The sequence below is a fragment of the Fringilla coelebs genome (assembly GCF_963513975.1).
Source record: "Fringilla coelebs genome assembly, chromosome: 10".
Lineage (NCBI taxonomy): Eukaryota > Metazoa > Chordata > Aves > Passeriformes > Fringillidae > Fringilla > Fringilla coelebs.
Genome location: NC_140036.1, coordinates 395,855 through 423,737, shown reverse-complemented (window position 1 = coordinate 423,737; position 27,883 = coordinate 395,855). Strand labels below are relative to the sequence as shown.

Here is a 27,883-nt window from a genome sequence, read left to right as displayed (position 1 = left end):
CTCAGGAAATTTAGCTTAAAGGAAAAGCAGGTTGGCTTTCAGGTGGTGTCTGAAGCATTTCACAAAGACCGGACTGATATCTTTATCCGTGCAAAGGCAGGTTAGGACACAAAGAGGTTGTGTTATTAATAAATAGAAATTAATTTATCCATGTTCATGAACTGTTTATTCCAACCTTAGAGCCAGGGTTTCTGGATGTCTGCAGTTCAGGAATAAAGTATGGTGGTGCTTATCCATGGATTTACTTTAACATCTGGGTAGTCTCTTGACAATGCCAAAGCCTAGAAAAGCATATTTTCAAGCACATGGTGAAAAATTATGTAAAAATGCAAAACTGAGCAGCTTTCTAGTTCTACATTTAAAAATGAAACACAGGGTGCTGCCTAACTGCAGTCATCAAGTGTTACTGAACTGACATATTTGCTTGATGCAATTTAGGAACAAGAAAGGTGGGTTCTAATAGGATTATTTCATCATGCATGAACTACTGATCTAATTTACTAAGACACCTGGAAGTTACAGCATGACAGCACAAAGACATGCTGCAGCTATTGTACATAATCAGGCTTTTCAGGTGCTTTATCTGTCAGCATGATTAAGCAATTTCATTATTTAAAGTTGTAATTAAGCCATCCATATTTTTGAAACCCACTGTGAAAATCAGTATTACACATTACGAGTTTCAAGGCTACAAAAGCAGCTCACAGCTTGCATGGAAATCAGTTTGCAAACTCTTCCTGTCGCTGCAGTGACATGTCCTGTGTCACCTCCACAAGTGAATGTACCTTAAATAGAAAGGTTCTTATTTGAAAGCTGCATTTTCTAATGCAGTTATTTACTTGCACCAAATAAGAACTTGATCTCCTAATCCTCCCTTTCTACACTTTACCCACTAAATTTTAATTTTCTTATATCTATTACTAAAATTGTAGCATGTGTACATTGTGCAACCTTGGCACAGAGAAAGATGCACTTTATATATCCCCTTAAAATTCTTCCCAGCTCTAAGTAATGTCTAATATTCTAAAAATATACCATTATGGTTGCTAGTGGTTTAATAAAACTTACATCAGGCGTTTGAAAGCAGCCCTATAAACAAGTCCTCACCCAAGACTGCAGGAGTCATTTAGCTGTACTATGGATTTGTCAGTTCTCACTGCACCACCTGCATAGGTCATCAAAATCAATATTCTTATTTACAGAGCTCCTGGGATGTATTAGGAATGACTGTGGTGGGTAAACGAAATGCGTGATTTACATGAATTTGAAGAAAAATCAATTTCACTTTTCATAAAGAGCTCTACTTTTCTAAAGATATTGACTGTCTTAAGACATAGATTTAAAAAACACTTTTTTGCATTCACCAGGATTTCAGAAGAATTTATATCTATTGGCCATATTGAACTTTGCTGTTATTACTGTGTTTATGTGCTGCAGAAAGTAGAAAATTCCCAAGGGCTGCACTAGGCATCTGCAGAGCTGATGAGCCAGTGTGAAGTCACGGGTGTGAATCTGCACTGGCCAAGATTCAGAACCTCTGCTTCCTTACCACTGGATATTCACTGTGTAAGGATAAAGGAGAATCAGCAGCTGTTAAATAAGGTCAGGGTAACTGGGCAGGTTTTCAGTTCAATGCCACCAATTAAAAATGTACTCTTCAAGCTGTGCCTGAATCTGTGAGCTTTGCCAGAGCATGGCAGAGCCAGGCTAACTTCAAAATTTAGTATTAACCGTTCTCTCATTAGCAATTACGACCTGACTAGGTTACAAATAATTGTGGATCCACCTATAGTTTTGTAGCAGTACTAGTGTTGGCTAGGAAATGGAAATCCTTATGAATAATTTCATGTCTTGAAAGCTTTTTCTACTTCAGAGTTGCATATTCTTTATAAGCAGGCAATGAACCCTACAGAAACTTCTTAGGCAGGCAAAAGCAGGATCCTTACTTGAATCTTCCATTAGCAGAAGTTGTTTTCAAATGAAATTCTAAGTACAACTTTAATGTTAGAAACTGCAAGTTTATTGAATCATAATTTCAGGAAAGTTCCTGGCATTCTTTTGTATTATTGATAGCTGTGATGTTTTGTAGGGGTTTTTAAAGTAATTGCATATTAAAGTCATAACAAACCTTCGTCAGCAAGAAAATTTCCCAAAAGAAGCACCACTATGCCATAGAAGTTGCACAAAGTTCTGGTAGAGTATTGTAATAAACCTTCCAATTTTAAAATATCCTCACAGCAGTCCATGAAGTTCCTATTTCTAATTTACTCACAACTGCTTGAAAACAGGCAAAAAACCTGCAGACTGATATTGCACAGATCTTCCTACCCCTGTTTTAGTGTTCTTCCAAATGGACAATGGTATTCCAGACATTTACTGCATTTTTTCAAGCAGTTACACAGTCCAGGATCTCACTAAGTTCTTTTCCTATCTTACTGTGATCCTTTCATTACTGATTCAATCTTTTCCCTTCCAGTTAATTCACTCCAATTAACCTGTGGACTCTAACATGTTCAGAGGAATTCACTGTTGTTGTAATTGCACGCATGGCCTGCTTGGCATTTTTTATTCTTTCCTAGGTGGCCTCATGCCCTCTCTCCCTGAGACACCTCTACCACCATCTCTGGATTTGGATGCATTCCCAAATGAGGGTTTGCTGTAATTCCATGGCCAGCACAGAGACCTGATTTCAAATTCAGCCTTCATTTTCCATAGGATGAATATTTAACCAAATGTGGCTGATTTAATGAAAACTCTTGCAGTAACTTATCACCCAGTGCTCAGCTAAAGTAAATAGAAGGAGAACTGGGATAACAGTTAATGTATTACAATTCAAACATAAATGATGGTATTAATATGGCTCTAGAGTCTGTGCAATAGGAGGCCATAGATAGTCCTCTGTGTGCAGAAGTGACAGGAAATGTCCAGTTGCTTCGAGGTAATAAGAGACATTGCAGAATGTCACACTTGGATTCCTTCCCGCAGGGGCAGAGCTGCTGTTGCTCTCCTTGAATGTCACTTCCTAGCCCAAATGGACTAATTGTTTGGATTTCAGAAATACACAGCTCTCAGCAAAGAATCCACCTATTGTCGTTATTTCTGCAGTTACACTTCTTTTATGTCATGTAAGTCTTCCATATGACTTGGTATGGGTCTGTTATTACATACTTCAGGGGAGTATATTAGAATTTTTGTCCTTAATTTTCAGATTTTTTTAAAGGTTATTTACAATTTGGAAAGCAAACACCTGACCTATTTGGCAAAACTAAAAAGGCATATTTTTCAGGGTTGGTTTTTTTTTTTAATCTGAAGAACCTGTTGTCCCATTTCTAACAATAGTAATTTCAGCACCCATTTACCAATCAGCAAAACTGTGTTTCACTGGGAAAATTTCAGACAGCTCAATTGTGAATAAATGTTTGAACCTTTAAACAATTACTTTAATGAGATCAATGAAACTTTAAGGGCTTGTGCAACACTGATGTTGAAAATGTCTTGCCACAGTCTATTTGTTTCAATAACATCAACTCAGAACTACTCTGGGATGCAGACCCTCAATGCTGACTTGTTTCCTCTCTTAAAAGCACTAAGAACATGATCATGATTAGTACTAGAAGCAAGCTGCATATTGACAAAATAACAGCATTCTCTGGTAAAGTGACACATACAGCTGATAACTAATTACCTTCCCACAGTATATAACACATAATCAGTCTGTCTGCAAAATGCCAGCTCTGTAATTAAAGTCCCAGCAGTCCCCATTTCACTAAAGAGACTATGCATAATATTTGGGTTGTATCATTTCCTGACTTATATCTATGTATAAATACAGCAGCATGGACACACAACCATTCTTCACTTTACAGAAATTACTAAGGGAGCCAAGTATGACTCATTGCCACCTTTTAGCTGCATTAAAACAAAATAGCATTTGCTTTTCCCTGCATTATGTCCTAATTGTCTGCTGGAACAGAAGTAAATCCCAGACTTATCTATATGGGCAAGGAGCACCTATTTCTGCTGCGCCTTTGTGCTGCTGTAGCTGCTCCCAGCTCAGACTGCTGCAGTACCTACACATGCCAGAGCAGTGGGCTCTAGGCTGCACGAGATTACCTCCATGGTATCCTGGAAAGATCCTCTCAATTCACTGTGAGACTTGGGTGAAATCAGGGATTCTTTCACCCCCAATTTGCACTCTGCGCTTTCAACAGAGCAAATAATCTTTCAAGTAAATCGCTTTTCCCAAAATGTGAATAATTCCCAAAGACGTGATCTCCCCAAGTCTTTGCATTTTTTCATCTCTGATCATATATATACACATTTGGGTATATAACATTTATAGTAGTTTTTTAGTTTGGAGAGATATTTAACACCCAGGTCAGCTGCATCTGCCTTTGCTGAGCATGTTTAAAGCAACCCTTGCAAGCAGTCTCAGCACTTCCTTCAGAGATCAGAGCTTTTGAAGAGGCATTTGCTAAGTGATGGGGGCCTTCAAAGAGCCAGCAAAGGACATGTCTGCAGCCCCAGGCAGGATCCAGGTGGGCTTTCTTCTGTGTGCAGCCCAGCATGGGAACCCTAGTGTTTCCCAGATGGGAGCTGAGAGCTTTGGCATCAAGTCTGGATGTTTATTTAATGAATTAATGCCAGCATATAACTTCCTGTGGAATGTGCATCGATAAGGGAGCAAAGTCCTTTGGTCTGACAAATTGAGTGATGCGTGTAGGTGGGAGGAGACAAGAGCTCTCTTCAGGAGGTGTTTTTAGAGCTGAGCACAAGTGTTTGTCTTCCAAAGCAAACAAGCCCCAGCTACCCTGTTTTCTTTGTCTCTGGAGTCTAGTTTGCATTAATCCCACTCTTTGTACCTTTATAACATCTTAAAAGCTGCCTGAACCAAGTGTTTTATTTGTTCAGCAGCAAGGGAAGGATGTCTCATCCTACTTTGAACAGGGACAGCCTCCTTTTTCTTCATGCGACCTCCTGATGCTCAGAGAGACAAAAAAGACACTTCAGGAGTGTGGCCACACCTCTCAATTGTCTCAGTCCTTGAAGCAGCAGGCAGTCAAGATGCCTGTCTCAAATGTAACCTTTAAACATTTGGGTATTAGCATTTCAGCCAGGTTTCTAGAATAAAAAACATGTATATTAATATTTGAGAGGTAATGGCAAAGAATAGCAGGATTTGTTTTGTATTAACGCTCATAGGTTTTGTTTTTTTTTAATTAAGTCTATATTTTGATTAAGTATTATTAATAAACTGAAAATTATTTGCTTGGTTTTCTGGCAAATAATGGGTTTTTCAGGAGGTGTGTTAAATGGGCATTTCATTTAGTTTATTACCACGATTCTATTTGCAGACAGAGCCCTCCAAAGAGTGAAAAATATGTTTGTTGCAAATCTCTTAATAGAAAAATCTGACAGACAGAATTCCTGCATGTGTCACCTAAGAAGACAGATTTTGGGGAGAGAAAGTGATTTAAATTCCAGATAAGATTCAAAGATGAGGCCTGATGAGTGAAATGAAGTAGAATTCTATGTGTCCTGTCTTGAGGAGGGAACAAACTCAGACACCAAAAGCCCATTTCAGCTCCCTTTGAAATCAGGTTGTTCAAAAGCCCACACCTTTTCAGTTGTGGAAAGGGCATTAATAATGCAAGAAAATAAGACTGCCACAATTTGTGCCTCAATGTACATTAAAACATCCCTGATCTCTGTACTCCCTTCCCAGTGATGCCCTCAGGAACATAATGGGTACCATTTGGAAATAAAACATGCTTTAATGCTATAAATGCTTTATAAATGCATTAATAGGTGAAATAAAAAAAATGGTTTGAGCACTTCAATAAATAATGTCAACCAAATATCAGGTCTTAGATTAGGAAACAAAGGAGGTATTTAGGCCATTTCAGTTTGGTAGGAGCTCAAAGGATCTGGTGGGTTTCATAGTTCTCCATAATATTATTCTTATTTGTTAAGTGGTAAATGTGTTCAGTTTGTGAATAATTCCCAAAGACGTGATCTCCCCAAGTCTTTGCATTTTTTCATCTCTGATCATATATATACACATTTGGGTATATAACATTTATAGTAGTTTTTTAGTTTAGAGAGATATTTAACAGAAAATTTTTACAGACAAATCACAGTGTAGATCAATATCTGGCATATAAATGAAACCATCATAGAAGCCTTTTCAATTGGGAGGCAGGAAATTAAACTTGTAGTGTTTATTCTTGCTAAGGCTTTGGTTGATCTTTTTATTCCTCAGATTCAGTTGATTCAAGTTGATCTTAAAAAATGTCCCCATGCTTCATTACTTAGTAGAAAGTGCATACATCTTGGAATATTGATCATTCTTTCCATTTAGATAGGAGCAGTTTTCCACCCTGATAGGAGCAAGGCAATATTTTATTGAGCCTGACATACTGCAGCATCCATGCTGGGAGGTACAGTGCCTCTCTTCCCTTGCTTTTCCTGCTCTCCTCAGCTGTACATTTCCAAGGACAAATCCAAACTGCCAGTAGCCATGCTGCATCTCTGAAGCAAAGTTCTTTGCATTATCCTTAATGGTTTTACTTGTTCTTTTTGTACCCTGACATGAGGGGACTTTTCTGCCTTTTTTTAATTCCTGATCAATTGTTATTAATTAATAGAACAATAAAGGAGATTTTAGAACAAAAGGAAAAAAGGGAAATAATACACCACAATGAGTTGCTGTTCAGTAAAGCTTCCTGTTACAAGCAATGAAATATTATAAGAACAAAGAACAGATAAAATAGAAATAATTTTATTTTTTTATTTACTTTTTTAAACAACAGTAGAGGAACCTGAAAAACACTTTAAGTGGTCTGCTTCCCATCCTGGCTGTTTCGCTTTTGCTGGCAGCAGTGCTGCTCCCTTCACTGGGTACTAGTTTCTGCCAGCTTCAGAAGGGAATATTGCTTCTGAAACAGGAAGCCACCACCCTGCTCCCATTCTAACTCTTCTTTGGAGAGCAGCCCTTAGCCCAGAAAGCCTGGAAAGAGGGATGGTCCAATCCAGAGCACCACAGTCCAATAATGCTAACTGGGTTTATTTACATGAGGCAGTGAGAGCAAGAGAGAGATAAATGCCCACCAAAAATTTCCTTACTGGTGAAGAAGAACCAACATTCAACCTAATCCCATGGAAATTTCTTTATGGGACCATTATAACAGTTTATATAAACTATTTTCCCTTCTATTACCTACCAAGACTGTTATTCAGTAGCTTAAGAAATATCAACATTAACTTTAATAGTAGAGTTAACAGGGATCAGTTTTCATTAGCTGTGTATCACTTTAATAGTTTAGTTTTAATTTCAATCCAACTCAGTTATTAAATACTTCATTTCTAAAAATGTATGCTCTGATAATTTCCCTTTCTTTAATAGTTTGTAAATCAATCTATTCTGATATGAGCTGTTGAAAATACCCTGCCTGAAATCTTTACAACTAGAACATTTACAACTAGAATACTACAAATCGGTCTAAGAAAATATTCACATTGATATGAGCTGTTTGGATTTTATTTATTTCAGTGATTGTACCATGTTGGCTTTCTAAAAAACAGTGTTCCCCTTTTACTTTAAAGCTTTAGAAATACATAACTATTCTACAATGCTGTTTTCAAATATTTCACTCTAGTTTGTAATTTAAAATGCCAAAGTCTTGTGTGTATGTATGCATATGCATATTTATATATCTCATACATTCATATGTATATATGTACCACTAAAAGCTGTCAAGGACTGCACCAGTGAATTGTTTTTATCTCATCTCAGAGTAATGTGAAAGTCTTCTGGTATGGGACAGAGTTGTCAAGTCTCTTCTAAGAGTAAGACAAGAGACAAATCTGTGCAGGTGAACTGCCAGACACATTTCAAATGAAGGTGGTTTCTGATGGAAAAGGGCCAGCACTGTGGTCATACAACCACAGAGGACTGCAGAATATGAAACTAAGACATGTCCTTGGTTATTATTTTGTTCCCTGTCCTTTCTTTTTCTACAGTTAGTGAATAGAGGTCTGCACTGAGTTTTCTTAAATCCTTTCTGTTTTTCCACACTGAAGGTACATTTGCAGAGGACTCCAATGTCATGTGTGGTTGCATTAAAGCTGACTTCATTAAGTGCTGGAATACTAGAGTGGCTGTTAGGATTCCAGAAGGGGCAGGGGATGCTGAGGTGCAAGGCAGTGATCTGCTCTGCTTGGCAGAATGTCAGCAGCACCGGGAGGGAAGACACTGGCTATCAGTGAGGTCAGTGCCACAATTAACATCCTCTCTCCAGCATATGGGGCAGGGGGCTCAGACAAACCAGATAATAAATCTTGGAAAACTCACAGTCATATTTGTATACTTAGCTCTTTTACACCAAGAATGACACATAAACCAGAATAAAACTAACTCAGAGTAACGAGAAATTTGCCTCAATTGCTACAGGGTCACTTGCAGTGTCTTTGTTCATCTTCTTTCTTGAGGTGAAAGACATTGGCTGTGTCAGTCGGGCACCAAATAAAACACATTGCAAAGTTCTGCAGGATTCAGGTTTTTAATCGCAGGAAAATCAAAGCCCAAAACATGTCTGGTGCTAAACACAGACTCATCTGTTTTAGGTGCTTCTGCATTCATTTGAATAGACATGGAGGGGAAATGGGCTGAGGAGGGAAAAAATAATTACTTTTATTTTTCACTAAAGAGTAAAGAAGAATTTCTGATAAAATACAAGGTATTTCTTATGGGAACATCCGTAGCTATAAAGAAGATGCTTGGCAAACTTGCTATATAAATGTACTTCAGGAATTAGTTTGGATGAATTGGTATTGCTGGGGTACTTCTCAAGAGAAAAAAAATGGTTAAAAGATGAAACTTTCCTCACCAAATTTTCTGAGTGATTTAGTGAACATCCACACTTCTCTTTGACATGTTAATTTAATGATATTGCATAATAAATGGCAGGGCTCAAGGTATTCTAACAAAATATTCTATCTGTATTTTCTTAAAAATATCAAATCTTAGGGATGTTTCCTAAACAGTCTTTGAAAATCTGATTTTTTAAGTGAAAGAAAATGTCTAAGTTATAAAAACATTAAGCAGAAGAAAATGTGTATTAGACAGTGAGTAAATAGTTGAAAATATCAGTTTAGAAAGACGGTGATTAGATACATGCTTATTTGCTTAAAGCATTTACTTGAGCACAAGTACACAAGAAATTCCAGCAGGTTTTTCTAATGGACAGTTTTCTAAACTATACAGCTGAATAGTTCATATTGAAGAAACAATTGTTTTATAAGGTACACAAATTCTCATTTTACATCAATCAGTATAAGGCTGTAATATCCTTTCAGTTAGTGAGATTATAAGGGCAAGGTAGTGCTTCCCAGTCCTTCACCTCCAGTTTGTTTCAAAGCACGCTGTTGTGGGAAATCCCTTCTGCTTTGCTCAGCTTTCTGAAGAAGGTGTCAGTGCTGTCTCACAGTGTCTGTGGAATGCCACCAGTGCCTCCTTCAGGAGCTTGGGCATGAGCACTGCCAGCAGAGCCCTGAGAATGACATCCCCGTGGCTCTGCCCACCTCAGTATCATTACAAGAGGATTATCTTCCTTTTATCCATTCAGCCAGGGTAGGAAATACAACCTGTTTCCAGATCCCTCACCAAAACTCCTGTGAGAAAGCAATACCTTGTTTGAGACTTCCATAAGGAGCAGGGAAATCTCTTCTGCTCCCCTCTCTGGGTAATGTTCTTTTGATATTGAGCTGAGATTCCAGAAAGAAAGGATTAATTTGCACAGTGTTCATCTCCTTTATTCTATGACTGATCACACACAGTCCTTTACATATGCAGCTATAGAACAATGGTTATTTTTCCAAATTAACTCCCTGTACACAGAGCTGTAACATCACATCAGCATCTATACCAGAGACCAGAGACATCCAAGTTCTGATACAGCTCTGACAGCTGTGGAATACCTTCCTCACTAAGGAGTACAAATTACTCCATCCTACAGCCACTCCTGCTGACACTTGGAAGAGTAGTGATGCATCAGTCTCAAAAGCAGAAAAGCTGGTCCAGAGCAAAGCAGTCTGGCTGGTTCGGTTTTTCCTTCAGCCACCAGCTGTCAGAATTTTGCAGCTTACTCAAGGAGACTCTGTGATCACTTTTGAGCAGGGCCATGCAGGCTGAGATTCAAGGTACAAGATTTATGTGGAGGTGGCATGTGCAGTAGTCTTCTTATGGGCAAAAGACTACTTTGTGTTACGTGGAGTCAGAAATCGGAGAGACACCCCCCTCCTCAGATGTACGCCTGGCAATAGAGCGCGCTTTATTGTTTCACTTTATACAGGGGGTTTGAAACACCCCGGTCTAAAACGCTCTTTGGTCTGGTCTGAACAGCTCCCAGCTCTCAGAGCAGTGAGATGTCTGCAGCTTAGGATGGAACAGGATAAGGTGAAGTCCTGTGTGTCAACCCAGGGGCTGGGTTATGGAACTGGGCTGGGTTTCTGATTTATAACCTAATTAATTGCTCAGCTACAGACCAGCTGTCACAACTCCCCTTTTTTCCCCTTTATTAAAAAATGCGAAGATGTTCTCCGTCATCTTACTTGCAAGGGGCCTTTGCAGGCAGGATGACACAGACAACATGAGTCTAATTTGAATGAGGCCTTTTACTTAATTTGACAAACCCAGCCTCCCCAGCTACCGATGCATTCCATGTACCACTGAAGCTGCAGCACTCACGGCTAGGAGCTGTTAGGCAAGATCACCATCCATTAGGGTAACATGCCACAGGTTACCTACTTCTAGTCACAAGTTTCAACTTAACTCTAAAAACAAGAAACCATTTAACCCTTAAACTATTCAACCCTTAGAACTGTTAGAGAAAAACTGAACTACTAGAAAAACAATCTGTAACAGAAAAAAAGAGTTTGTAAACAGGAAAAAAAAATTGTAAACAAATTAAGTCCTTATCTGAGCTGTCACTTCAAGAGTCCCAGATTTCCAGGCAGGTGAGCAGCTGTTCTGGCCACTGCTCCATACACAGCTCTGTGATGGCTGTTGAGGGATCATCAGGAGCACGCTGCCTGTGGTTCCCAGCAGGATGTAGTGCAGCCTGGACACATCTGGCAGCTGTTCCAATGTCCCTTGAAATGCATGCATATCCCTGTTCCCAGGTGTGGAACCCCTGTGTGTATTGGTGAGGAGCTCTCTCACCATTACCTTGGGTTTGGGCAGCTGAACACCACAGGATGATTGTAGTGATAAGAAGTGATTTAAAATAAATGGGTTCTGGGACTTCTCTGATACTGTTAAATGATTTAGTGTCTATTTAGCTTTAGCTACCCTGCTCTCTGGGGTCTCATCACACACTCTCCCCTTTTGTTTTTCAGGTTTATGTTTTAAAGGGCCAAGTGCTCTTTCCACAATGGCCTGTCCAGGTGCTAAATGGGGAATATGAGTTTGGTGTGACACACCCCAGAGCTGTAGAAATTGTCTAATTTCCTGTGAAATGCATGCATTCTCTGGTTTGATGGTGTGAGGGATGCCCAAAGCTGCAAAAGCCGATTGCCAGTGTGCAATGGCATCCTGATCTTTTTCTTCTGTGTGCACTGTAGCCCATATTGCTGGTGAAAAGTATCGAGACATGTGCATACCTAAAATGGCCAAATTCAGGGATGTGTGTGACATGAGTTTGCCAGATTTTCAAGCATGCAGTCCATGGGGGTTTGTCTCCATCTGCAGTGGTGCAGTGTGGCCTTGGCAGTCAGCACAGGTGCTAACAATATTACGAGCCTCTGTGTTTGCTGAAATTGCCACTGTAAGACTCAAACACCTTGGTGGAAAAAATCATGTGATGCCTTTGTTTGTGCAAGCATGTCTGGTTGTGGCGCTGTCCAAGCAAGGCTAGCTAGCATATCTGCTCTGGTGTTGCCCTCTGTGGTAAAACCTGGTACATTTGTGTGACTCCTGATGTGTAGGATGTAATAAAGGCAAGTTCTGGCTTGGATAGTCAGGCATAGGGTTTTAATTAAATTAAATAGCTGTGCATTATCAATTCCTATAGTAGTGCTCGGTCTGATCTTTGTGTGATGTCAGCTACATATGCAGAACCAGGTACAGCATTTAGAGGAGTGTGAGGAAAACAATGGAAAGCCACAGCCACAGCCCGTAGCTCTACCAGGTGAGGTGATCCACTCTCAGATGACTCCAAGGTTTGCCACTCATCTTCCTCTTGCCATGTCACAATGGCCTTTCCTGTTTTCCCAGAGCCATCAGTAAACACTGTAAAACCTTTTAAGGGTATTCTGCCATTTAGAGGTTTCAGAGACAGTGCAGTTTCCCCACTTAACTTCAGCAAGCTGTGGCTTGCTAAGTGGTCAGTGATTTGTCCAGAAAAATATTGCAAAGCACTTTGTAAGGCCATACAATTAGCAAAACATCATTCAGCCTGCTCTTGTGTCATGGGAATAATTGTGAAGGATCTCTAGCATTCAGTTGTAAACACCTTTAATGACATTTGATGATTAACTGTGCAATTAGCTCAAAGACAATGGGTGCCATCTTTTTTGGTGGGTGAGCCAGAAACACCCACTCTAGAATGTGCAAAGGGTCAGGCCAGTGTGTGTTCCACTGCCCAAGAACACCAGTAGAATAAGAATTAACAATGAGAATGAACACAGTGATACACACCTCTGGTATATCCGGTGGACCTGTCTGTTTGTGATAGCTTGCTCTACTGTTTTGAGAACAGCTTTTGCCTCTGGGGTTTCATTTTCTGGGGGAAATTAATTCAGGATCGCCTTTTAGAAGGTCTGATAAGGGTGCTAATAGTGAATTGGTTAATTCTAGATAGGATCTGACCCAGTTAAAAGTACCCAAAAGTGCATCATTTAGAGTCTGAGTTTTGTGCATCATTTTGTGCATCATTTAGAGTCTGAGTTTTGGTTGAAAATTGAATTGCTTGTGGCTATATAGTTTGATTCATTATTTTGAGTCCCAAATATTGCCAGGGTGCTTGCTGCTGTACCTTCTCTGGTGCTGCCTCCAGCCCAAATGTTTTTAACGCTTGCAGCAGGTTTGGCTGAATCTGTGAGAGTTCCTTTTTTGTTTGGGTTGCAATCAGAATGTCATACATGTAATGATAACAGTATGCCCCTGGAAGCTGTTCTCTCACTGATGGGAGTGCTTGTACAATGTACCACTGACAGACTGTGGGGCTGTTTCTCATGCCTTGGGGAAGAACTCGCCATTGATAATATTCCACTGGTGCAGCATTATTAATGGAAGGCCCTTTAAAAGCAAACTTTGAGGTGTTGTCTGGGTGCAGTGGAACGATGAAAAAACAATCCTTCAGGCCCACAATCAGGATGTCCCAGGAGGCAGGCATCATTGTAGGAGAAGGCGTACCAGCCTGCAAAGTGCCCATGGTCTCCATCACCGAACTGGTTTTTCTTAGGTCATGGAGCCATGTCCATTTACCAGATTTCTTCCTTACACCAAATACAGGGGTGTTCCAAGGGCTCATAGATGGCTCTATGTGTCCTTGAGCTAGCTGTTCTTGTATTAATGATTTTAGGGCAGCTAGCTTCTCTCTTTAAAGGGGCCACTGTGGTATCCACACCAGGTGAGTGCTGAGCCATTTTGGAGCTGGTGTGGGACACTTTACATCCTTCAACACAGTGGACCCTGTTAAAAATCCATCCCCACCCGGACACCCCATGCAGGCAAAATATCCCTCCCTGACAGGTTAAGAGGTGCACAGTGATGTAAAGCCAGATCATGGCTGTTTGGCCCTCAGGATTTTTGATCAATACAGGACTGGTGCTCAAGCAGCTCTGTGTGGGCCCTCCGAGGCCAGCAATGGCAGAGCCTGCAGGTGGAGCAGGCCACGATGGGGGCCACGTGTTGGCAGAGATGATGGTGACGTCTGCCCCTGTGTCTGTCATCCCACTGACATTGATCTGTGAAGGCTTTGCCTTAGGCACCGCAGCATTGCAAACCATGTTAGGTCTTTGATCTCCTACCACCTGAGTCCAGTTCACCTGGGGCTGTCCTGTTGATCCAAAGCCTTGGTCTCCTCGCTCCCTAGAATCTGCTTTGGGGACACAAGACTTAAAAGGGATGGGCTGAGCAATTCTGTTTTTTCAGGGATAGTCATGGGTGGAGTAGGGGTGAAAATCTGTGCATGTGTTTGGTAAAATCTGCATCAACAACACCAGGGTACACAATGATACCTTGCATTGTGGCATGGGACCTTCCAATTAACAGTGCTCTCAATCCTTTCCCAAGAGGCCCCCAAGGCTCCAGAGGGACCTTATGTACCTTTGAGGTGCTTATGGTTCCTGCGATGGAGGAGGACACATCCATTCCAGCCCTCCTCAAGTCTTTCCTGTGAGCTGATCACATAAGCTTGTACTGGAGGGTGGGAAATTGCTTGTGTCATCACGCATTCCCCTGTCTCGCTCAGTTTTTCTGTTCCCCTGGTTCTTGAGAAATTGGCCATTAGCACGAGATTTGGACCTGCATACCATGGTCGTATGTGCGGTCCTTCCACTTTGGCTGCAGCTTGCATTGGTTCCCTTCTGTCCTTAAAACATCCCCTGTGGAAAGGACTTTTGGGGACATTTGCTCTCAAGTGGGTCCTCTCACAGAACCTTCCAATTTTTAACTCCTGTTTTTCAGTGCTGCTTTTCCATGCAGATTCAAAAACCATATATTGGACAGTTGTAAACATCAGTTTTGCCAGTTGCTTTATGTCAAAGGGAGTTACCTCCTCTCTGGTTAAAAACTGTAGCATATCAGCAATGGCACTAGAACTCAAACCGTGTTTGGCCACAAGCTGGTGCAGCTCGGATAGAACTGGCCATTGAAAAGGAGTACACTTGTCAGGATTAGTTCCAGTGTCTCTTTTTACTGGATGAGCTCCCAGTGTCCCATCCTCAGGCTCCCAGTCCCCCAACATGGGTACATCAATGAGTTCTGCCCCTCACAGTCTCCACTCGTGACAGCAGCAAGCTTTATCTTTTGCCAGATGCTCACAGGATCGGGCAGGGCTGTCGACAGCAAAGTGACTGTGGTGTTATCGCGGTGTTCCGCAGGGGGACGATGGCTCTGGCCTTCTCTGCTGGTATTCCTTGTGTCCTTTGTTGGCATATAGTTTAATGCTTCCGGAATGGGAATATAGTTTAATGCTCTGCTTCCAGAAGGGGCAGTGCACTTGGGATAGTGTCTGGCTCGGCTGTTGTCTGTCTGTGCCCAGACACACGTAGGATGGTTTGTTCAGATCGGGCTTCAAAGGACGAGGCTGGACTCTCTGATTTTTGGTCTTCAAGGTTGTTTATTATTTCTTATCTACAAAGTTTTCTCTCTGCCCAGCTGGGATCTGACCAGCAAGGCAACTAAAGGCACCCTGACCGCCCACGGGGCAGTCGTGTCTTTTTATAACAAAACTTACATAAATCATATTTACCTTTTATCTCTAATACCTTTCACTCTTGTTGGCAAGTGTACCTTCACCAAGAACTTATCTACAAGTGCTTACATCACTCAGAAAATGGATGACAAGAAGAAAGAAGAACCACGAGATAGGCTTAAATTCCTCCATCTTGTCGCTATAACTCCTTTGTACCAAAACCTTAAAACCTGTGTTTCACCTTGCAAATATACTGTTTTTACACCATTTAAACCTTAGCGATTCTTATATCTTCATATGCAGGTGGCACATCCTTAGAAGGATCAAAGTCAAGCTACTAAGTGCTTTTGGCAACATTCTAAGACCTCTGAGCTCCCCAAGGGTTCTCTCAGTAGCTTTGGACATCCGGAGCGATGTGCTGAGTTCTCACAGGATAGGGGCTCCACTTCCAGAAATTATCTCTGCAGGAGCTCCTGGTGATGCATTTCCCAGACCTGCCCATGGAGGCAGGGGTGGGGATGGGGCCACACCCCACAGAGGTTGGGCTGGGGTGGGGCCATGCTCCTCCAAGGAGGTGCAGCCATGCTCCACAGAGGTGTAACTTTGGAGCCGGCCCACTTAGTCTCAGGAGGGGCTGGTCTTGGCATTTCCATGGTGATGGGAAGTGTGGTCTGCTCCCTTGGGAGTGGTAGGGGGGTGGTCCTGGCAGCCGCATGGCATGGCACCATGGACGTGGGATTCCCGCCCAGCTTGGTGGTGCAGGGAGGTGTTGCACCACAATTTGGGACAGCCACCACGTGGTCTATCCCTGCTGAGAGGCTTGGCATGGTGTGTCCGCCCAAAACAGCAGCATGGTCCATCTCCACACAGCAGCTTGGTGCAGTCAGTGGTGGGGTAGCTCCGGGGACCATGTCATACTGTGGGACGGTCCCACAGTGTTTAGCTGTTATGATAGGGCTGCTCAACCTGGGACAGCAGCCTGGAGTGGGCACTGCAGCTGTGCTGGCCCCTGCTCCACCGCGTATTGGGTCGTGTGGCTGGTTGTGCTATCTATCTCAAAGCAGCAGAGTACATTCCTTCAGTGGACGGGACTGGCCACAGCTGGCCTGGTGGGGCACAGAGAAACAGCTGCACTGCTGCCCAGCATGGCTTTGTAGCACGGCATCTCCTCGCCACTTTGACCAGTGGGGCATGCTCTGCTGGTAGCGCGTCCTGGGGTGGGCTGGTCCCACAGACTTCACACAACAGCCCAGTCACCATATCGCCCCTACCCACGGTGGCTTTATGGCTCTCTGTGGCGGTTTTGTGGCAGTCTGTGTCCACTTTGCCCTTCCTCCTCTCCCATTCATTATTTAATTGTTTTAGTAAGTCCATGACGATCCTCCATGGCTGGATAACATTGATTGCTGTGTCATCACTAATGGAGGCTGCTGTAAGTATATTTTGGCCAGCCCGCTCCCAAGTTAATAAAGTCTAAGGAGGTCTCTTTGGACACATCCAGTTCATGGCTTTTGCACCCTGTGAGCAGGGCTAGCAGAACCCGCTCATTATAATTAATCCCTCTTTTTTTAAGAAAGAAAGTCTATGCCTTCAAAACAGGGTGTTCTGCTGTAGAGACCCACACTCCCATGTTTCTGGTGACAATTCCAATCCACAAAAGGGGGGTTTGGAATCCCATGGCACACTTCACCACCTACCGCTGGGATTTTGCAGCAATTATTCCACTGCCTGTGGCAATATTCCACTGCTATCCACCATCCCATCAGCTGTCTGCAGCAATTATTCCGCTGCTCACGGCTATATTCCACCACTTTTCCATCTCCTTGCAATACCACTGTTGTTTAAAATGGCTGAGTCTGTTCCTCACACAAGGTCACCACATGTTATGTGGAGTCAGTGGTCAGGGACAGACAACCCATTCTTCAGATTTACATGTGGCAATACAGCGTGCTTTATTGTTTGAGCTGATTTTATATAGAGGGTTTGAAACGCCCCGGTCTAAAACGCTCCTTGGTCTAATCTTAACACCTCCCACTTCTCAGAGCAGTGAGATGTCTGCAGCTTAGGATGGAACAGGATAGGGTGAAGCCCCTGTGTGTCAACCCAGGGGCTGGGTTGTGGAACTGGGCTGGGTTTCTTATTTATAACTGAATTAATTGCTCAGCCACAGACCAGCTGTTACAGCTTTGGTAGATGATGATTATGATGCTTTGCAGTGTATCACCTGTAAATTTAACTGCGGGAGTGTGTATCAATGCCTCCTTTTCCCATATGCAGTGTATTTTCCTTGCATCCTGCCTTAATTACTACTTCCATACTGTATCTATTGGCACTGAAGAGACAGGGTGTTTCGATTTTACAGATGGGGGGAAAGATGTTGTGTGAAGGAGCTGCTGAAGGATAAATGTAGAACACAAAACACAAAGAGAGCATCTTTTAAAAAAGCCCTGGCTGATACATAATATGAATATTTTAGAGCTTGATTTAAAGTTTTCTGAAGAGGTTGTGGAGATAGTGGAGACCTATCTGCAGTTTGCACACCTTCACTTAGTGGTCAGGGATATCAAATCCTTTTCCAGAGATGTTTTAATCTTTTCCAGGAAAGCAATGCTGAGGTTGAGTAAAGCCAGCACATGTGGTAAATATGTCCTAATGCAGAGTCCATTACCGAGGCAGAATAATAATTCTACAAGATACAGCAATTCATGTGACTGAATGGATTTGATTAGTCAGTGTTTGTGCATCACTTTTGATTATTTCCAAAGGCTCTTCCCTAAAATGAATATGCTGACAGGCTGTACTGTAGTACAAAGCCAATTTCAAATGCATATCTGTTGACTCCCACAAAAGCAAACTTTTACCATAAAACCACATATTCATGGCAGAAACAGATTTTTGTTCATTGTATTAGAAAACAGAAAGGCACCAGGTAACACAGGTACCCCCAGTGAAGCAATGCCATCCTTCACAATAAATACCTGCATACTGAATTACACATTTGAATTACACACCAGGATATTTTTAGCAGCGTTTTCTTCTTTCCTGGTGTAGGGATAATTAAAAAAAAAAAAAAAAAAAAAAAAAAAAAAAAAAAAAAAAAAGGGAAAGAAAGAAAGAAATCAGAAGTGTTTATAGACAAAGAGAAAAAGAGCTGAAAAAGTCAGCTGTGTAACTTTTTTTCCTGTACCACTTAATCAGCTTTGCAGGTAGCTCAGCTACTGAAATTTGAGGCAAAGATTTATTAGAAGAAATCAAAAGGAAGCAGCAGCCATAGCAACAGCAATGCCCCAAGGTATCTCCTTTTCTTCTTTTAAACTAACATGCCTTAATTGCAGATGCCTTTGGATGAGAACTGACATTAGGAAAACAATTAGGATAATAAATGAGATTCTGAAGTAACAGATAAAAACTCATTCAATAGCTTTAAAGATCCCATTTCAGACACAACCATGGTTTATCCCAGAGTGGGAGAGGAGAAAGGCTCTCTGTGCTCACCTGTGAATTGCCTTCATGCAGAATCTCGGGCAGAATGACTCAACTGCCTAAAATGCTAATTTTTTAAAAATTTACATATGTAAATACACATCTTTCTCTGAATAATTGCAAATGTATGTAACTTTTTCAATTTATATGAAATCCACTGCCAACCAATTCCAAATTATTTTCTTTTTTAGGCTTCCTTGTTGCAGGGGCACTACTGCTTAGTTCCTGATTCAAAGTATAATGAAACAGTCTTTCAGAACCTTCCTTTTAGCTCCCTATTTGTAAGCAACGCAGTGTTTCTCTCAATACTATAAAAAATGTTCAAAATACAAAATAAAAATATTTATAAATATTTCAAAATATATAAAAAGCTATCAAAATTATTGGAATCAACAGAAAAAGAGCAATTCCAAACCTTGTAAATTTTTAAAGAGCTCTTTCAGGAGGATTTTTTTTAGAGATGGAGAGAAAAATGCGGTGTTTTTAAAACTCAAATCAATACCCCTCTCCCCATCCAATTATCATCTATTTTCAGTGCTCTGAACAAGGGTAGTGGGGGTCAGGCTTTGAAGCAGAGCCACAAAACATTTGTCTGCTTTCAGAATAAGGCAGGAGGGTTGACCAGGGGACTTTGTCTGAGGGAATAATGCTAATGCCATTAAGATTCCCTGCATTTTTTGCCTTCTTTAGTGAGGGGATATAAAAATGCAGAGTTGTCCACTTTGAAAAGCCTGTCTATGGTCACTTCTCCCTTGGCACTGCAGGGCTGCTGTTTTCCCCTAAGGCTGCCTCCCCCCAGTCCAAACAAGTGCAGTTCCCTCAGCTTCTCCTCATGTGGCCAGAGCTGACACTTCTGCTGGTTCTCCACTGAATTCACTCCAGTTTATCAAAATACTCCTTGTATTTAGGGTCCCAAAGCAGGCCCAGTATTTTAAGTGTGCTATAATAAATGATGGCTAAGGATGGGGGTTAGGATGCTTTCTTGAAGCAAGTGATTCAGTCAGACCACTTTTGTCAACTGAATGAGTGGTTCAGACCACTCAGGCAGAAGGATTTTTATCTCATAGATGCAGTAAGTGGTGCTATTTTGAGTGAGCCTTCCCTTCCCTTCCCTTCCCTTCCCTTCCCTTCCCTTCCCTTCCCTTCCCTTCCCTTCCCTTCCCTTCCCTTCCCTTCCCTTCCCTTCCCTTCCCTTCCCTTCCCTTCCCTTCCCTTCCCTTCCCTTCCCTTCCCTTCCCTTCCCTTCCCTTCCCTTCCCTTCCCTTCCCTTCCCTTCCCTTCCCTTCCCTTCCCTTCCCTTCCCTTCCCTTCCCTTCCCTTCCTTTCCCTTCCCTTCCCTTCCTTTCCCTTCCTTTCCCCTCCCTTCTTCTTTCTGCTTTTGTTGAGGATGTTTGAGTATGTTCTGAGAGCAATTTCTCAGCAAAGTCCCAGGAAGCAGAAGATGGAAGCCACACTGCCTCTCCAAGCCCTGAGGGGACACTCTCAGGTGTGCTCTGAGCAGCACCAAGGGGATGTGCAGAGCTGTTTTCCTGCTCAGGTTCCCTGGGATGGGCAGAGTGGGATGTGCAGAGCTGTTTTCCTGCTCAGCCTCCCCAGGCTGCTGAGGGGTACCAGGGGGATGTGCAGGGAGCTCAGCAGAGGCTCGTGGTGAGCATGAGCAGCTCTTCGCTGGGCACTTGGGGAGCACAGGCTGCCTTGGTGTTGCAGCCAAGCAGGTGAAAGATGCCCATTCCAGGTGTGGCCCCAGCTGACCTGAGGGAGGCTCCAAGAGCTGGAAATTGCAGATTCTCCCAGGTGCCAGGCGTGGCCTGTTGGACAAAACTGAAAAATGGGGCATTTTGCAGGCCACCAAAGTCTGGTTCTAAGCACCACGTGCTTCTCAGACCAAGAACTTTGATTTCAATCTTTTCCTGAGCATTCCAATATAAAGCACAAAAATCTGATGTTTTTCATTAGAAGATGCCAGGAGGCTGTTTTCAGCTATTTCATAAAAGCATATTCCAATGCAATGGCTTGTAATCAGCACTAGGACTTTGGGCTGTTTCATCCACTGTGATTTGATTAATACTTTTTAGAGGCAGACTGGCATGATAGAGTGATTAGACAAAACCATCTAGCAGTTTTGGAAAGCCCAACTCACTCATCTGTGATTTTATCTCGTTACGATAGCTTTATAAATTAGATTTTTAAAATAAATTTCCAACTTGACAGTATTAAAATTTCTTTATTTGCCAGTGTAGTATATTTATAATTTTCTTTTCCTGGCTTCACTGCTTCATATTGCATTCCATTGCCACAGTGGAATACATACAGGGAAAAAATTGGTTTTCTGTGTTAAGAAGGCAAAGAAAGTGTCTGAAGTAACAGCATAGCAAATTACACGCCGCAATTATTTATTAATTATTTTGTTGCTTGTGAAGTGGCCAGCCATGAAGTACTACCTGCTGCTGAAGGACTGAGGGATGTGTTCAAGAGTTTGGAAGTAATTTTTCTCTTCCTTGTTGAATATTTGTTTTTACACTGGGACAGATACCGAAAGATAGTTTAGAGGAATAGACATGTGTCTGTGTCCCTAAGCTGAACTGAAATCAGGCGTCAATTACAATGACCAACAAGTGTTTAAATCTCAGGAACAACCGAGTTGAGATTGTAAGTCTCATCCTTCAAAACAATGCTTGATGTGTTTATGTATTAAAATTTAGGGAAATGCAGGTAAATGAGGGTTTGAGGACATCACCAAGCTGTCTGCACTTGCATTATCTTATGTTCCAGAATGTATAAGAAAAAAAAGTTATTGAATACTTTGTGTGGACATCTACAGTTGGACATCTGTATTTTCTGTATTTTTCTCGGAAGCACTTAAACCCAGTTTCAGGAGCCTTGAATTGTGGAATTTAGAAATGTTGTTTTTTCAGGAAGCATTATCTTTGAAAAATGTACCTGCCTAATGAATTAATTACACTGGCTTCACATTACTGTGCTCTTTGTGTGTGTAATGCCCCAAAATGTTTTGGTTTGCGCGGTCAAAGTGCCCTTGCTTTAGTTAAACCTGAGGATTACTCACTCATTGGGGTGCATGTGGGGCATCCCACGTGATGCAGTTCAGAGTTGCAAAACAGGAACAGTGTGGAACAGTTCTCCACAAAGTGCCAGGTATTCATCCTTTAGGTTTGGCCATGCAAGGTCTCTCAAAACCAGGTTTTGTTTTCCATGAAATGTCAGCTGCATGTGGCTGTGATGCATCAAATGCTAATGAGATCAGGGGCTTTGCAAGCTGTTTTTCCTTGGAAGGCAGGGCTGCATAATCCTGTCCGTGGTTGGTGTTTGTTCAGTAACGTTTTCAGGCTTCCAATTTATTTACTTTCAATTTTGGTTTCAGTTCATTTAACCTTCAGAAAACATTTGTGCTGTCTGCTGCTTACAAAAGGGAAGGCTCCCCCCAGCAGCCCCTTGCTGTATTTATCTCGTGCTGTGGAGCTACAATGTCTGCAGTAATAAATGTATCCGTTTGAAACAGAAGTAATTAAGTTCTTGTTGAAATGTCTTCTGGAACAAAACACTAGCTTTTGCTTTCAAAGGGAAGATATTGCCCCCAGATAGCACTTCACCTGGCCAAGGACAAAATGTTATGGTTATACATTACTTTCTGCTTGCTTCTGTGAAAAAGCAAGCATATCTGCATTCAAGCACTTCCATTTCTTAATGCAAGGATCTCCCCAGAACTGAACGTACCATTGTTATAACCCTTCTTTTGTTTTTAAAACAGCCCACTCATCCTACCAGTTTGCTGTGATTTATTCCTTTGAACTTTTAAATTTAAAGATACAACAACAGAAAAAAATAACTGGGCAGACATTGATATTTGCACACCAGATTTCTGTCTCTAGAGGCATGGGTTCATCCAGCTGTCCATTTGTAAACTAAAGCTGAATTTGGCCATCCTACAGTAATCCCTGGTTGTCCAGCTCAGAAATTCATATGTGATTTTACTCTAATGTTGTCATCCTGAAAGTATATTGTAACTGTGGCTGTTGATTTTCAACACTGGTGGGTGTCAGGGAAATCATAAAGATCCTCATTTTCCCACCATCTGGGAAAAAACTCAAGGTCACAAGATGAAGGGTAGAGAAGAGGTGAGTTCCCTGCCCAAACCTGTAGATTGCTGGTCCGTCCGTGTTGCACAGGACACAGCCCAGGTCCTTTTAGCACTGTCAAGGTCCTGGAAGGTTGCACAGGACTTTCTAAGTACTGATGGGAAAAGTTGATAATGGCAATCATCAGTCCAGTGACTAAGGGCTGTTCATTTTCTTAATCTGAACCTAACAGGCATACTCAGTAACTATGCCAGTACATCTGTGTATCTTACATGAAGTGTTCTGTTTTCAATACTAGATACAAGCATTAAGACACTAATATTATTGTCTGGGTTTGAAAAGACAGATGTCTGCTAAGGAAGGCAGGAGCCTCCCCTGAAAAGGAAAATGGAAACTCCCTCCCTCTGAATTATTATAATTTTGAAGTTAAGGGGCTCTCAGGCAAAGATACGGCAGTAGGAATAACAGTTCTTTATTAGTGGGGAAAAAAATAAAAAGCAATAGTACAAAACAACACTGCCAGGGTCAGAAAATTCCCTGACATCCTGTGTGTCAGGGTGGGGGCACAGCCCCATCCCTTATGGGGGCTCAGCCCTCCTGCAGTGCCAGCTGTGGTTCTGCTGGAGCAGGATCCTGCACAAGGGTGCAGTCTTCCTCTGAAGCTCCAGGGCTGCTGGAGATGGGCCTGCTCTCCCTCTGGGAATGCAGTGAAAAAGAAAGCTGCTCCTCTGGAAATGCAGTGGGAAAAAGCTGACTATGGTGTTTCAAAATCTCAGATTATATCCAGGTAGGAATGCTTGGCCCCTCCCCCTGGGCAGAGCATCACCCCATGGGATGATGGAATTTTATCAGCCACACAGGGACCCTCAGTGGCCCGTTAACAGAAGATATCTCCTGGAGGGAGGATTGGGTGTGGAAGAGATAAAGAAAACCGTCCAATGAACAGAAGATAACTGCCCCATCTCTAACCAATGGCAATAGAATACATGCCCCCAGCCACATCTTGCATTTGTAATCTAAGACAATTATGTCTTAGGAAATGTGAAAATACAGATGAAATACCAAATTGCCTGATTTTTCTATCCTTGTCTTGTTTTCAAAGTGTGTTTTCAGAAGCCTCTATTTATCACATATATTTTGCGAATATATATTTTGCCAAGAGTATTTGTCAACATTGTTTTGGCTTTCATTAATGTTAGGGACATAGAAATTACAGTAACATTATTTCCCACAACTGAAATTTGGAAACACAATTTAAAAACGGTATGGGATATAAAACTCAGTCACTACAAGAGCTAACTAATACTTTGCTGTGTCTCCCAGATCTGTGACAAGGAGTGGCACTACTATGTGGTCAACGTGGAGTTCCCCGTGGTGACGCTGTACATGGACGGGACAACGTACGAGCCGTACCTGGTGACCAACGACTGGCCCATCCACCCCTCCCACATCGCCATGCAGCTCACAGTGGGGGCTTGCTGGCAAGGTAAAACCACACCAACTAACAGACAACACCATCAGGAGCTCAGGCCAAGAAAGAATCTTGCTTGCCTTGCTGATGTATAGGAAATAAACTGCTAAAAGATTGATGGTATAAAATCAGGTGTAAATCCAGAGCTGTTAATGAATCAAGTCCAAGGATAAAAGGGACGGGACATTAACAGGCTTTGCATTTTCATCACCCGAAGAAGTATTGGATACAGTTTGTCTATTCAGTGTGAAAGATTGTCTTCTTTATCTTTTGTCTTCACTTCTTTTAATTGTTTCCCTTGTTCTCCAGCCTTAAGCAAATTATCTAAGTACTAAAGAACTCCAGCTATCTCTTTTCAGTCCCTGCCTCAGATATCTTTTACAACTCATGGCCCAGTCCTGGGCTCTTCACATTGGATGAATCTCACCAGCAATTGCAATAATTTACTTGATTCACCCTGTTGTACACCTGAGGTAAAAGTGAGAATAAAATAAATCCAAAAGTCCAAACCCCTGAGCCATATGGGCATTTGCTTAAATGTTACCTTTCTCTGTTTTCTACCCTTTATAATCAAATTCTTCTCATTCTTTTTACCTGGTCCTTACACCACTTTCTTTCTCTGTTCTCAGCCTTATACCTGAAGTGCTCCTTTTTCTCTGCTTGTCTGTTCTTGTAAAGTTGTCTCCATTACCCTTCCATGTTAATTTTCTGTTTACACTGTCTTTTTTCCACTTGTAGTAGGAATTGAAGGAAGCTATAATTAGGAAAAAATGCTTTAACATAGATTGTGTCTCTTCCCCACTCTTTCATATAGTCTCACTTTCTCCATTATCACCTTGTTTACTTTGTGATCTCTGCTTATTTGCAAAATTTGGACATTTATGCGTGGCAGGGCTGTTCAGTGTTAATAGTACTCAAAGGAAATTCAGCTGTTAGATTATGAGTGGGGTAAAGATCCAGTCTTTACTTTGATGACAACGTGCAGAATGAAGCTGCACTAACCGTAAAAACAAAATTTCATAAGTTGACAATATTGATAATTATTGGAGGTGTGATAAGCTGGTCAGCTTTGCACTAATCCCATATACTTGGAAAAGTATAGACTGTTTCTTGTCTAGCTGGTGTTTGCATGTGTTGATTTTTTTTGTTATGCAATATTGGTGCAGTACTTTTAGATCAAAATTCCAGAGTTAGAAAATGCAAATGTAATTTGTAAATTTAGTTCTTTCCAGGTATAAGCAAATGCCATAGAGGCTGTGAATAATCATGGAGTACTGCCTTCACAAATATCACCATTTCTCTGCAGCTGTGCTAAAAAAAAATCATTTAATCCCTTACTTCATATTTATACAAGGCTCTTCTGCATGGGTCAATATAAATGTTTTTGTGCATTATTTGTATTACTTCTGCCCCTTGTCTTCTTTCATCCACACTCAGTGTTTTCGTTACTCTGTAAAAGCAATCTTTAGTGTTTTGGGGCTTTTTTCCTAGAAGTCTTGGTCTTGCTGGGAATCCACTCCCTGCAGCCCTCCCCTGAATCTCATGGTGATCATGCTGCAGGTGCCACGTCTGGGGCCTGTGGAGCAGTTCAGGTGTCTGTGCAGCAAGCCCTGCCTAAGCAAAAGCTGTGCCAGCTTTGCCACAGCCCTGCATCCATGGGGTTCATCTGCCCCCAAGGCAGCTGAGAACAAAAACACTAATCTTGTTCCCTTTGCATCTGTGTCTCCTTGTCTCAAATTGGGAAGAGAAGGAATTAAGGCAAAACTGCTCACATAGGCTCCCAATACATTCAGGCCAGGGACTGTATTTCATATTTAAGCTGTTAAAAAATAAAAAGCGGCAGTTGTTTTCAAACTTTTTTTTTTTTGCCTGGGATAATTTGATGGCTTAATTAATAACCATTCAGGATAAGATTCTTCTTCCTTTTTGGTGAAACACTGATTTAAACTACTGAACTCATGCCTATAGCTGCCATTAGTATTTACTGCAATATTATATTATTGTTTTTTTCATAGTGAGAGAATTTGACGTCCTCAAAGGTGGAAAAAAATTTTCCACCTCATGAAAATGCTAAGATTTAGTAATACAGTGTGCTGAAGATTCTGATAAACTATCATATGTGAGGCAAAATGATAAACTTCGAATGGTTATGTGAAACAAGAGTTCAGGGTACTGCTTTTGACAAAGCTTATCATTTGGTACATTTGTTTTGATCACCTTAAACTATTTTAAATTAATGGTGTGGAAAGTCACTTTGTTAATAAGATTCAGCACTGTATTTCAGTCTGTGCACTAGTAATTAATTAACATAGAAAACCAATCTATTCTAGTCAAAACAATAATTTTCAAAGTTTGCATATTTCAAGAAAAAGGGGCTCTATCAAATAAATATTTTAGCTATAAATACTTTCTGTGAAACTGTTATTAAGTCTACTTAGGCTTATACATTTTAGCCAGTAACATTAGTCTAAACCTTTACATTTTCACAACATTATAAAGCTGCTTTACAACATTCTGTGGTTTATTTCCGTAAAATATATGGCAATTTTGGTGTCATAAGCCATCCAGTAGTCTCCTTGTTAAGAGGATATGAAGAATTTCCAGCTCTGGTTTGCTCAGACTATTTCCTTTCTTTTCATTAAAGCACTGGCAGAAAGGAACACTGGTCTAACCTCTTCCTTCAGAAAGGGCAAGACCTCCTTTCTTGTCTTTACTCAACCACTTTACAGTTCTGAGTACACAGCATCCATTTGTAAAAGTCAAAGTATTTGAAAAACATACAAGTAAATTTGAAAAACAGACAAGTAAATGAATCAGAAGAAAAAACACTCCTTTTTTCTTCCCACGCTGACTCTGATTTGCTGACAGCCAAAAGTCATTGTGGCTGTGGAGCAGCTGAAGGACTGGCAGGAAGCAGGAGGAGTGTATTTAGAGGACAATGAAATATCAAGAACAAAATTGCAATTTGCTCTGTTAGCACTAAGAGGAAAAACTGCTACTGCTATGAGGGATTTGCCCTCTTGTAGATGAAAATGTTTAGTTCTGGTCTGGAAACTGGCAATTGTTCTGCTGCCTCTTTAGGAGCCTGAGTATCCTCTGGGATATGAGTGACTCTTTGAGCCCTGATCTTTCTATCACTTACACTGGTCCTCCTCCTGGGGCTCTGTAGCAAGCACCATGCCTCCACCTCCTCCTTGTCTTTCTCAGAGTTACTGCCTGAAGGAATCTTGGCATGTAAAATTCTTTTCTTTAAGATTATTATTGCCTATTATTAATATTTCAATGCCTGAGTAACTGTTTTCTGACTTTTACAGCCTTGTTTATAGCATCCATTATGAAAAGTTAGGTTGTTTTTTTATTTCTACCTTCAGCTTCTAAAGTGAAATAGAAGAAGAGTTTAAGATCAGTGCTGTTCT

At 41.4% G+C, this 27,883-nt stretch overlaps 1 protein-coding gene across 1 annotated transcript in view; it reads left to right on the top strand.

The window, feature by feature from the left end:
- CLSTN2 (calsyntenin 2) overlaps positions 1-27,883 on the top strand; it is a gene marked incomplete at both ends in the record, with an annotated part of 337,070 nt that overhangs the window by 287,982 nt on the left and 21,205 nt on the right. The window contains one exon of the mRNA XM_084212187.1: positions 24,320-24,482. Within this exon, the coding sequence (XP_084068313.1) occupies positions 24,320-24,482 (163 nt within the window). The remainder of the gene's footprint in view (positions 1-24,319; positions 24,483-27,883) is intronic.